This window comes from Protopterus annectens, chromosome 7.part0, assembly GCF_019279795.1.
Source record: "Protopterus annectens isolate FY-2018-M chromosome 7.part0, PAN1.0, whole genome shotgun sequence".
In the NCBI taxonomy this organism is placed as follows: domain Eukaryota; kingdom Metazoa; phylum Chordata; order Ceratodontiformes; family Protopteridae; genus Protopterus; species Protopterus annectens.
This window is the reverse complement of record NC_056739.1, coordinates 814241094-814254502: the sequence shown is the minus strand read 5'-3', so window position 1 is coordinate 814254502 and position 13409 is coordinate 814241094. Positions and strand designations below refer to the sequence as shown.

General features: G+C 44.4%; 1 protein-coding gene across 1 annotated transcript in view; it reads right to left on the bottom strand.

Moving 5' to 3' along the window:
* Positions 1 to 373: 373 nt before the first annotated feature.
* The window catches only part of LOC122806105 (guanine nucleotide-binding protein G(I)/G(S)/G(T) subunit beta-2-like), a 318254-nt gene continuing 305218 nt past the window's right edge, over positions 374 to 13409 (bottom strand). Inside the window, exon 5 of the mRNA XM_044076342.1 lies at positions 374 to 607. Coding sequence (XP_043932277.1) covers positions 374 to 607 — 234 coding nt within the window. The remainder of the gene's footprint in view (positions 608 to 13409) is intronic.

Here is a 13409-nt window from a genome sequence, read left to right as displayed (position 1 = left end):
ATCAGTGGTTTGAATTTTTGATGTTATGGTCTCAATGTTATGAAATTCAACGTTATTAGATTTCAATGTTATTAAGTAGAGCGCTCTCTCTCTATAGATATACATACACACACACACACACACATATATATATATATATATATAGATATATAGATATATAGATAGATAGATACATAAATCTCTGCACAAATACATATAAAATCATCACGCAAAGAAAAGACAAAAAAAGGTTCCACTCCAAAGTGCAGATGTAATGCCTAATTAAATAGCTGAAACTTCCCAGTTTACAAACAAATTAACTCAACTTAAACCTACTCCCATGCAACGTAACAGTCAGTTGTAAAAAGCAAACTAGAAAAAAAAAAGCTTATTTCTAAAATTTTGCTTTACCTGCGCGATCACCCTTCATTGAGTCCCATATGTTACAGTTGAAGTCATCATAGCCAGCAAGGAGGAGGCGGCCACTCCTGGAGAATGCCACTGAAGTAATACCACAAATGATGTTATCGTGGGAATACATCATCAGCTCTTGGTCAGCTCTCAAGTCAAATAGTCGACAAGTAGCATCATCAGACCCTGTGGTGAACGCATTTCCATTTGGGAAGAACTAAGAAACAAAAATTAAAATTTTCTTTTCAAAATTTTCTTTGACAGTGCCTCACAAAGAGATTTTTAAACTGCCGGCATGGACTGCTACTGTGAAAAAAAAACTCATGTAGCATTCATTAGGCATTAAGTACTTGGAACAAATCCATCTCTTTTCACACAATTTTGCTTTAATTATTCAATTTCAAGCATATTACCTGCTGCAGTCAGTCAATGTCCTGCACCATCCAAGGTTAGTGGGACGAATGTTTCCAATGAATGTTCATGATGGCAGACAAATCAAGACTATCTGCTCTGCCTGTGCTCTAATGCCACCGGCATCCCACAGCTACACCATCCATGCTCTGCCTCCTAACACCCCACAGCTAGACCATCTATGCTCAGTCTCCCATCACCTCTCAACACCACAATCTATGCTTTGCTTCCAATCACTCAACAGCTACACAAACTACACTCCACCTGCCATCACCTCACAGCTACACCATCTATCATCAGTCTCCCATCACCTTTCATCCCTTTTAAGGCACCCTTGGAGTCTGATTAAATGCTTCCTACTGGCCAGAAAGGGCATGCTTTCAGCCTGAAGTCATTGCCCCTCTTTTTACATTTACTCCATTGCCCTGATCTCTCATTACTTTATGCAGCTATAAAAAGGTCTCCTCCTTTCTCAAGTTTCCTCAAATGTAATAAAAAAAAAAAAAAAAAAAAAAAAAAAAAAAAAAAAAAAAAAAAAGGCTTAATGCTTGAAGAATCGCTTAGTACAACTCAACATCAGCCGCTTGTTAAACAGAAAGGCTTGCTCTGACCTCTTTCCACTTGCATGATTTTTTTTCTCTCCAAGAGTAGTATCACTCTATTAAGTGCTCTAGATGTGGTCTGACATGAGTTCAGTAATGACAGTGTAACCAACAGCACCCCACCCATACTCCAAGAAAATGGATACACTAGATCTGTTCACACCTCTCAGCTTGGGCATGACAGATTTTTTTCTGCAGTCCCTATTACACACTAAGAATTTCATCACAACTTCAAGTGCATCCAAAACATCACAACCAACTACCACTTCATCCATATGTAACAAAAGCATTTTTTTCCTGGTGCAGCAAACTTGTGGGCCCATTAACATAGACACACAAGCATACAACTACAACAGAAAAAATTGCAATAGTACATCACAGCCAACTATTCTCTCAGACTTAGTTCAGCAAGATGAGTTACAACTCATCCAAAAGGGACTGACAAGTTGGAAACTCATCCACCTGAAACTGACAATGGAATGGAATCCCATTGTGTGTGAGTTTTTGTATACTTCAGGATGACTCTCCAATTATATGCACTTTCTTACATCAAGTCTTGACCATCAGGTCTTCACTTATTCTGCTAGTCCCATACATACTTCTCTGCAAACATGCTCCTCCCATCCTCTGCTTTGCCATCAATGTTAGTACCACCCTCAGAACAGAATGAGCAGGCTATTCTCACTGCTTCTTGTGAGTTCTTTAATGAAGATACTAAACATTACTACGACAAATATTAACCCTTGCCGGACCCTGCTTTTCACCTCTCACCATTTACAGAATTCAGGTCAAAACAAGAAAAATATACTGCTGTCAAAAACAACAGGTTCATAGGTAGACACTAAGCAACTACTCTGGTAGGTCACGTACATAGCATAGCCACAGCAATCCCAAATACATGCTATCTCTATCCATAAGGGACTGCAGGGATGACAAAGAGAATATGTAGGGCTGCTAATCCACTCATCCAGGTTGCGCTTGAGGAAGAGTGACTAGACGCCTTTAATGTGCAAGGGGACAGAGTCAATAAAAAGCTGTACATATGGATGAGGCATCTATCTTGCCAGCATGCTCTGTTTATGCTACACTAAGAGTTGAATTCTTTAGTTCAGAAATTTATGGTGGTCCAATTTTCGTAAACATGCAGGAAGTTGCACAGGACAGGCCATTTAGATGTATTGCATTCTAAAACAAGGGTACTGGGGGTACTCAGTGGAAGAAACAAACCCTAAATCTTATTAATGAAATATTGGAATTTTTCAAGTTGGACCAATTATCTGTAATATAGCAATCCTGTGCAGAGGCTCCTGTAGGAGAGACTGCCCAAGTCAGTGTGGTAGCCCCAGTGGAGGCATGTCAATGCCTCTACAAGGCAGTTCCTTTGTGGTGACATGGTGCCAATATGGGGGGAGGGGGTTAGGCTGCATGTATAAAAAGTCCTAATGGCAGTCAGGATGAAAGCTCTGCAATCTTCTCTTACCTCACAAGGGACATACAGGTAAAATCATGGCCTACTTACCTCTTCCTGTGACGATGTCTGAATGAAATAGTCATCAAAATATGGGAATATATCAATACCCTATGATACATACTTGCAATTACTATCACCAAGTTGTTTGTAAAGACCCTAGTCACAACAGCTAGACCACAGATCAATGAGGCATACTGATAACATTGAGGTAAACTGATAACACTACTCCTTGCAAAGAATACAAGGAAACATGTAATCTGTGAATAGGTATATGAACGTGGGCATTTCTTAAATGCACAGCAACTATTACGGCTTTAGCGGTGCTGTAGAGGTAACAGTGCCTGAAATCAGCATCTTGCATGTTGATACCTTTTGAAATAGGTCAGCCTTGACAGGTCTAGGATGAGTCTACATTTACTTTCCTTGTTTGGGGCAAGAAAGAGCTTGGAACAAAACAGTTCTCCTTGCACTTGAAGAGAAACTGTCACTATGCTGTAGGATGTCAGAAAGGATGGAAGGAATTATGATTTTCTTGGCCTTCTGTCATTAAAGATTCCTCCGAAAAACAAAAAGACAGCTTGGAAACACCAAAGCAAATTCTCTCGGTTTAATTCTCTCTAAGTTTAATGAAGCGCTTTTCGTCTTGCACATGTGGCAAGACTTCATCAGAAACTGAAGGTTAAAAGAACGAGTATACAAACATCTAAATAAAATAAAGACCCTTAACAGAGACAATGCACTGGCTAGACACATTATTTCCTATCCACATTAATTTTTGTTCAAAGCAATTGATTCAGTTGTTGATGATAGTCGGGGGGGGGGGGGGCGCTTGAGCAACTTGAGTTAAGTTGGCAAATACGCACTGGGGCAATGTTTTACCCGGGTTTGAATGAGACAATCTTTAAACAGTATATTGAAGTTGAAATATCTTAAACGTTAATGTGTGTATGCATTTTTATAAAATGCGTTATTTGTGATATCTGACTTCATTTGAATCGGATATGTAAGTTTCTGACTTCTTTGTTAACTAAGTAATATCACATTTTGAGAGTCAACACAATAATTTGAGATATAGTATCATTCGTATATGTATATATATTTCTATCACCATTACAGGTAAAAATTCTGAAGCAAGGGAAGGTTTGAGATGTTCTAAAATATTGTCAGTCATATTTATTTTTAAAAAATGTTTTAAGTAGCAATAATGTGGATGTGCCTTTAAGACAAAAGATTTTAATTAGAAGTGTCATGTGACAAAAAGGGTGTGTACATATTGCTTGTGTTGAAGTTTGTTCAGTTTCTGATGGTCTTGCCACATGTGCAAGACGAAAAGCGCTTCATTAAACAGAGAGAATTAAACAGAGAGAATTTGCTTTGGTGTTTCCAAGCTTTTTGTTTTTCGCTAGTTTGTCTTACTTTGGTTCCTGTCTGTTGGACTTAAAGATTCCTGTTACGGTAGGAATTCCCCATATACTGCAGTCTGCATCTGAAGTCCCTGACAATCTGAAGGACTGAAGTACCTTTTGTTATGGATTCCCACTCGGACACAGATGGTCTGCCACTACTGGAGGACTTGGGGAGACTGACTGGGCTGGGGTGCAGTGGGGTTTCAAAGGGAAGTTACTCCATACCAGAAGATCAGGTCTGGGCTCCTCCCAGGTTTCCCCTTACTGATCTCAACTATTTCTACACAGATCTCTTTCCCCTTAAGTTTGTTTACCATTATGTTGCATACTATTAAAGGGGTCCAGGCTTGAAAAAAAGAAGCTTAGTCTTACCATAACGTTCCATCTGTATTGCTGATCCTCGTTCAGTCATTACATGTGGGTATCAGAACCGAGCCGGCCATCTTCCAAGCTCACGTCAGCTACAAACTCTTGAGCTAAAACTCTTACCCAGAATTCCCCTGTCCCTGTTACCTAGTTTGCAAGTCCAAAGAAGGTAGAGGCTACCTCTGCTCAAATGACCCAACAGAACCAGATGGTGAGATCCACTAAAAGCCACAAGAGGGGGAAAAAGGGAAGGTCGTAATGACTGAACGAGGATCAACAATACAGATGGAACGTTATGGTAAGACATAACTTCTTTATCTGATATTGTTGATCCTCGTTCATTCCTTACATGTGGGACAGAGTCCCCAGCTACCTTTATTCCTGGGAGGCTCTCATGGAAGGACATTCCTGAGCACCACAGAACCAAAAGATGCTCTTCCCCTGGAGGCCAAATCCAATTTGTAATGACTGATGAAGGTATGAGTAGCAGCCCAAATTGCAGCTGCACAAATGTCATGTAAAGAGGCTCTGGCATGGAAGGCAGCAGAAGTTGCCACCAACCTTGTAGAAATAGAAGTTATGTTCTTACCATAACGTTCCATGTTAGTTGTCTTCTTCTCGCCTTCTTGCTGGATGGGTTCGGAGCCACGAGCCCGACCTGGACTCGGCCCGAGCCACTCTAAAGCTCGAGAGTTGGTTCCACCGCCTCGAGGCTCCCCTTATATCCCACAATGCTAGGCGAGAGTTACCTCAGATCTCGCTTTGTAACCCCCAGCTTATGATAGTAACAGTATATAACAGAATAACTATAAACAGAGTCCACTCTAACAACAGGGAGAAGAAGGGTGACCTACATCCTGAAACAAGAAATATGCATAATAGCATATAGCTAAGAAAGAGGTGGTACAAAGAGAGGTCACGATCACAACTCCTCTAGGTCTGTCCAGGCCAGGGGAGGGTGGGGCCGAAAGGCGAAAGAAGAAGACAACTAACATGGAACGTTATGGTAAGAACATAACTTCTATATGTTAAGTTGTCTATCTCGCTCATTTTCTTGCTGGATGGGACCGCATCTCAGCCTAGCAATTGTCCCGGTGGCCTAACGGAACAGACTCCTGAGAACAGTGGAACCAAAATTAGCTCTATGCCTGAAGCTAAATCCAACTTATAATGGGAAATAAAAGTGTGAGGAGTAGCCCAAGTAGCCGCTGCACAAATGGTGTCAATAGGCAGTCTGTCTTGAAGGGAGAAGTAGCCAAAGCTCTGGTGGAATGTGCTTTGGCTTATTAGGCAGTTTTGGTGTCTAATCTCATAAACAAGGGTAATCAGAGATGTTAGCCATCTAGATAAAGATACCTTAGAGACTGGAAGTCCCTTTCTGCTTTCCGCAGTGGAGACAAACAGCTGATCAGATTTTCTGAATTGTTTCGCCCTGTCCAAGTAGTATCTTAATTGACGATGAACATCCAGACAGTGTAATTTTTGTTCAGACCTATTTGAATACTCCGGGAAAAGACAGGAGGTCAATGCACTGGTTTAGATTTGATGTTGAAACCACCTTAGGCAAAAGGACGGTTAGTTCGGAAACTCTGTCCTTATGGAACACAAGGTAAGGAGAACGACAACTGAGTGCTTGAAGTTCTGAAATTCTTCTAGCTGATGTGATAGCCACCAGAAAGAGAGTTTTCCAAGATAATAACTTTAAGGAACATGAAGCTGCAGGTTCGAAAGGGAAAGAATCAAAGAAGCAAGAACTAAATTTAGGTCCCAAGGAGAAGGAGGATTTCAGGAGGTCTGAGAAGAAAACTCCTTTCAAAAAGGCTTTGCAGAGTTTGTGGGACATTAGCGGATTCAGAAATACCCACATGGAAATTAGAAATAGCTGCCAATTGAACCTTAAGAGTAGATGGAGATGAACCTGCATGGAAGAGTTCAGCAAGAAAATCAAGGACTAGTTGATGGAAGCGGTGAAAGGATCTATGTCCTTTCCTTGTGCCCAATATGAAAAGCGCTTCCACTTACTCAAATAAATCTTCGAGTGAAAATTTATGGGAAGCTATCAAAATATCTCTAACAGAGTGAGATAATTGAGGAAGCCTGACGGTTGGAAGTGGAGGAACCAAGCAGTGAGGTTCAGAGAGGGAGGGAGCGATGAAACTGACCCGACTGATGGATCAAAAGATCTGGAACTAGGTCCAGATTCCACGGTCGCCCAAAAGAAATTGATGCAGAAAGGGGAACCACACTTGTCGAGGCCAGTAAGGAGCAATGAGGATCAATGAGCCTTCTGAGCGATAGCTTTCGTATTACTTGAGAGATCAGTGGGAAAGGAGAAATGCATACAGAAGTCCCCGGGCCAAACTTGGACTAGCGTCCCTGCTGGGTTGGCCTGGTAAAGGAATAGAGTGAAGTATTCTCTGCACTTGCTGTTTTGGGGAGTAGCAAAAGATCGCAGCAAGGCTGACCCCACTTGAGAAAAATCTCACTACAGAGTCTTTCAGAGACCACTGTGAGGCATGAGAATAGCTCTGCTCAACTTGTCCCAATGTGATTGGACTTCCCGGGATGTATTCCCGACGCTATCAGAAAACGCTGAGAAGAAATCGCCCACTGCCACAGTCTGAGTGCTTCTCACACAGGGGTATGATCTGGTTCCGCCTTGTTTGTTGATGTACCACACTACAGACATATTGTCTGTCTGGATTGCACCCCAAGGGAAGAGAGTGTTGAAGGGCTTGCAACGCTAAAAGCACCGCCTCATCTCCAGAACATTTATGTGCAAGTGGCATTCGCTTGGCTGCCATGTGCCCTGGACTGTCCTGCCCTGATAATGCCCCCCCCCACCCGATCAGGGAGGCATCCGTTGTCAGAGTAGCAACCGGAGGAGGTGGAACAAATGGTCTCCCCAACAGGAGCTGGGGGGAAGACATCCACCACATGAGATGCTTCTTGCACGCTTGCGTGATCATAATGGTGTGAGACATTGGAAGTTCCTGGTATGACCATTGAGAAAAGAGCATCCACTGAAGGATCCGCATGTGGTATCTGGCCAATGGAAGGGGGGGTATGGCCGCTGCCATGATTCCCAACACCTTTAGAACTAACTTGGCTTTGGCTCTGTTGTTGTTGAGAAGTAGTGATACCAATTTTTGAATGTCTGATATCCTTTGGTTCGTTAGTGTTGCAGACATGTTTATAGTATCTAAATTTTGCGCCTATGTAGGTAATAGGCGACAAAACAGACTTTTTCGCAATTTATTGAGATACCCAGTTTTGACAGACGCGAAAAGTGTAATCTCTGGCCATCAGAAGGAGATGCTTGGTGGGAGCTGTGAGGAGCCAGTCGTTCAAATATGGAAACACCTGGAATCCTTGTCGTCTCAGGTGAGAAGCTACCACTGCCATGCATTTGGTAAACACCCGGGGCAGTGGTGAGACCAAAGGGCAGGGCCCTGAATTGAAAATGACTGGTTCCCAGCCTGAAGCGGAGGAATCTTCTGAGCGCCTGCTCATTTTATGTGATAGTGCACGCTGGCCCTGAAGGTCTATAGAGCACATCCAGTTTCCTTTTCCCAATAGGGGAAGAATGGATTGCAGCGTGACCATCCGAAATCTTGTTTTCTTGACCGATCTGTTCAAGATACTGAGATCCAAAATTGGTCTCCAGTCCCCTCTTTTCTTTGGAACTAAAAGAACCTTGAGTAGATTCCGGATCCTAGTTGGTCTGCTGGCACTGGCTGAATAGCTCTTTTGCAAGCAGTTTTGAAATTTCCAAAGCTGCTATATCCCTTTGAGCGGTGGAACATCTGGAAGGGATTTTTGACTGACTTGGAAAACCGAAGAAAGGGAATAGAATAACCTTCGGAAATGATGGACTGTACCCATTTGTCTTGTGTCAAGGATAGCCAGGCTTCTGGGTACAGTGACAATCTTCCCCCGCCTGCCTCCGAAGATGGGCAGTCGGGCAACACCTCAGGGATGCTGAAAGGGCTTATCTGAGGACGCCGATCGATTGCCCTGGTTCTGCGACCCCTCTGCCTCTATGGCGACGCTCACCATTGTTGTTCCCTCTGCCTCTGGGAACCGACTCTGTCGCCAGGCGGTCCCTTGAGATTGTTTACGGAACCACATCTTCCCCCCTTCTGGCCTTTAAAAGGGGTAGAAGGCCTAGAAGGAGAAACGGACTCCGGCGGCAGAAAGGGTCTTGCCATCAGTCTCGCACCCTAGTCAGGGTTTCTTTCACTTGTGGACCAAAAAGAGATGATCCATCAAAGGGGAGTTCGTGAAAGACGCCTTGAAAGGTTCCGCAAAATTGCATAGTCACATCCAGGCGTGCCTACGAAGGCTACCCCTGTTCCTGGCTCTGCTCGCCCATCGGCCGCATAAGAGAGGAGGCGCATGGAGGAGTTGGAAATAGAAGGATAGCCAGCTGCGTGTTCATTTTCTGGAAACCCGCAGCTGTAGGGTTCTTCAGCATTTCACCGCTTCTTTGATCAAGTCCCTTTGAAGACGAAAGTGAAATGGCACAGGTAATTCAGCGAACGATAGTAAATGTCGCTGAGGAGAACATCCGCCCTGCACCTATCCATGGACCTAGATTCCTTGTTAGGTGGATGGACAGGCACTGCAGCATCAGCCAGTTCCTTCTCTGTCGCCGTAGCTACCACCACAGCATCCACAGAGACTCTTTGATAAAAAATTCTTGTCTGGTGGAGCTGTGATGAACTTAGAGGGTCTCCTGGGGTCCACTGAATCAGGAGCCGCCCATGCCTTTTAGCAACCACCTGCATGAGGGGGGCAAGGGGACACCCAGGAGGTGGAAGGACGAGAGCCAAACGCCTCAAGATACACAGATTCGTCCTCCGAAGGGTTGAGGGCTGGCCAATTTTCCCTCTGTTTAAGGATCTCCAGAATGTCTGCAAAAGAGACATCTTCAGAAGGGGAACGGGGGGAACCCTCAGAATCATCCAGATCTGTGTCCGACGTGATAGACTCAGGTGAGTCAATGTGCTTCCTTCTGCACTTCCTCTCCGAGGGGCTCTTCTGCCAAATCAGGGGAGGCCTCGGAAGAGGATGAAATCCACAAAGGGAGTTCCTGAGGAGTTGGCTCTCTGCGGTCCGGGATGAGGGAGTGAATCGACTTACCCTGAGGCAGCATAGAGGGAGGGGCTGAGAGACTGTGGAGTAGAGCCAGGCTCTAACACACCCGCATGACCTCGAAGCACCCCTGTCAGGCAGAGCCAGAGGTCCCCGCCCGAGGAGCTAAGGACCCCCTCGGCACCGACAGTGATGGCCTGCCTAGGCCGTCGGAGCCGAACTCACTAGCGCCTCACACCGAGAGGGAGAGGGGGTCGGACAAGGGTCCGATGCCACCACCCCGAGCTGACGAGGGAAGTCCCGCCGAGATTCCTCCATGGAAGAAAACGAGCCGACGACGGAGCCGAAGACAATTGTCTCGCCCGAGGTGACCACAGTCTCGTTCCGACGACCCGCCCGAGCTCAAGAGAGAAGGAGGAAGGAGTTGATGGATCGACAGGCACCACTGATGAGTCGGGCTCTGAAGCATCTGGGCTAGTGCCTCGACTTGAGTAGTCGACTCACCACCCTCTGAAGGTCATGATCGGACAACCTCTGACCTAGAGGAATGACCTTGGCCCGCTCAGACAGCAGGGGAGATCCTGGAGCCGAATGAACGAGCCAAGAGAAGGTGACCTAGACCTCTTTCTGGTTGTCGGCTCAAGATCTTGTCGGAGCCGACACGGGTACTCGATAACCTCGGCCCGCCGAGCCGAGGAAGCCACAGAAACTGTGGACTGAGTCTTATCGGCTCCAGCCAGAGCCGATAAAAGGTTGAACAACCTGAGGTCTCGGCTCAGCCGGAGCCGAGACCTCGATGCCTTGGAGGGCTTCCTGTTGAGACAGACAGGGAATCCTCAGGCTTCAACAAGCCTCTCAATATGAGCTTGTTTTTCTTCCTGCAGGACCCTGGGCTGAAGGCAGACAGCACAGGAGTCTTGCAGGTGTAAAGGCCCAGACATTAGACACAAGAAAGTGTGGCGCCTGTCAGAGACATTTTCTGACAGCACGCATCACACTTCTTGAACTGAGACCTTTGTAGACATAGCCTAACTGGTGAACACAAACACACACTCAAACACACCAGTTATACCCTGTCAGAATAACAAACTTTAGTAAAAATACTAAAAATAAAGTACAACAACAGTAGTACACTACACAAACACTCCTAGGGAAGGGAAGGCCTAAGGCCCAAGGGAAGAACTAAAAGTTCTTTTAACAAGAAACGAAAAAATTTAGGTTCGGGATAAAGTTCAACGAACTACACTAATTTAAGAATAATTAAACTAAAAAAGGGTAAAAGAGTAACTTTTATAGAAAAAGTTAAACTTACCAGGAACCAGAATAACCAACCTCCTGTAGCGGCAAAAGATCTGAGGTAACCCCGCCAGCATTGTGGGATATAGGGGAGCCTCGAGTGGAACCAACTCTCGAGCTTTAGAGTGTCGAGGTCGGCTCCGAACCCATCCAGCAAGAATGAAGGCGAGATAGACAACTTAACATTGAGCGTTTATGGTAGCAGGTAATGGAATATTACATTGTCTATAAATGAAGGTCACGCAGTCTTAACCATTTAGCAAATGTGACCTTAGCAACAGCACATCCTAATCTAGGTCCAGAACAGGCCAAAAATAACTGGTCTGATTTAAGAGAAGCCTTAGTCCTGTTAAAGTAGAAGCAAATTTGTCTGTGAATATCTAGGGTATGTAGGCAATACTCTCCTCTGTTTGAATGATTGGGGAAGAAAACTGGCAATTCAATGGTTTAATTAATGGACATTTCGGAGATCACTTTTGGCAGAAAGGCAGGATTAGTTCTCAATGACACTATCTATATGAAAAATCAAATATGGACTCTTGATGCATAAGGCTTGAAGCTCAGAGATACGTTTGGCGGAAGTAATGGCAACCAAAAACAAGGTTTTCCATAAAAAATATTTGAGGTCGCAAGAAGAAGCTGGTTCGAAAGGTGGCATTGTCAAAGCTTATAGGACTAATGACAGGTCCCATGGTTGAGTAGGTTCTCAAAGGAGGTCTTAGGTGATTCACACCTTTTATGACGGTCGTGCATAACTTGTGTGACATGAGAAGTGTCTTGGACACCATCATGAAAAAGTACAGTTGTGTACACTTACCATAAATGTAGATGTTAGAGTGTATTCACTATTGCAGTCATTACATTTGGGTAATCCTGCTGGCAGGTTGCCCTCAGCCAGCCTGAATTCCAAAGTCTTGGGTCCTGCGTCGGCTGCTGTCTCCCCTTCCCTGACATCAGGTCGTCAGGGGTATAAAAGATGCGGCCGATGCCATTTTTAGTTTTTCTTGCCCCAGATGTCAGGTGCCCACCTAAAAGGGTAGCCAAAATTTTTATATACATCAATACATGCACCAATATAAACTTTACCTTCATCTACAAGCAAATACACCACATAGGTTGTATGAATCAGAGAAGGAAAGATAGGTTCCATCAAAAGAAAGGGGGATGGCGGGTGGGTAAACCTGGACTGCAACAGTAAATACACTAACATCTACATTTATGGTAAGTGTACACAACTGTACTATGTTCTTCGTGTTTCACTGTTGCAATCTTTACATTTGGGTAGAGTCCCAAAGCTAAGGTTGGGAGGCTGGAGCTAAACAGCATTAGGAGCGGCTATGAGGCCCTGCAGAACTGCAGTGGAAAAGCCTGCCCTGGATTTAGAGTAGAATGGTAGGTGATAGTGCTTTGTAAATGTGTGCACTGAACTCCAAGTAGCAGCCTCTAAAATGTCCTTGGTAGGTACTCCCCTGAGAAAGGTTGCTGAGGTGGCTGCAGCTCTGGTTGAGTGTGGCCTAATGCCCTTGGGTACTGGCTTGCCATGGTGTACATAGCAGAAACAAATGCAGTGGCCTATCCACTTTGAAACAGTCTGCTTTGAGATAGCCTTTCCATGTGATGCTGCAGCATATGCCACTAGTAATTGCTCTGTCTTTCTGAAAACTTTGGTTTTGTCCAAGTAGAATCTAAGCTGCCTGTGTATGTCCAAAGAATGCAGAATTCTCTCTCCCTTGTTCTGTGGATTTGGGTAAAATGTTGGCAGGTGAATAGTTTGGTTGAGAGCCACACTGGACACCACCTTAGGCATAAATGTTGAGTTTGTCCTCAGAGAGACCCTGTCTGGATAAAAAATGATAAAAGGTTCCACAGCCATGCGTGCCTGTAGCTCTTAAATTCATCTTGCAGAAGTTAATACTAGGGGCAGAGCTGTTTTCCAAGATAAAAACTTTATATCAGCAGTAGCCGCTGGCTCAAAAGGAGGTAGGGTGAGTTTTTCCAAGACATAGTTGAGGTCCCATGCAGGCATTGGTGATCTCCTTGGAGGTCTTAAATTTTTGGCTTCTCTGAGGTACTGCTTTAATAAGGGATGAGAAGAGATTGGTGGCTCTACATTGTAATGAGCCGAAATGGCAGAGGCATGAATTTTAATAGATGAAAAATATAGGCCTTTGTCCAGCATCTCAGTTAAGTACTGCAAAATCTGAGGAATATTTGACACAGCTGCATCAGTTCCTTGTGTCTGGTTCCAAGCACAGAATCTCTTTCTAGTACTAGGCCTTCTGGCTTCCAAAATGACATCCATCACAGCTTTAACTGAGAGGTGTGTTTTGTATGACTACATTATTAGCCATGCTGTCAGGTTTAAAGTTC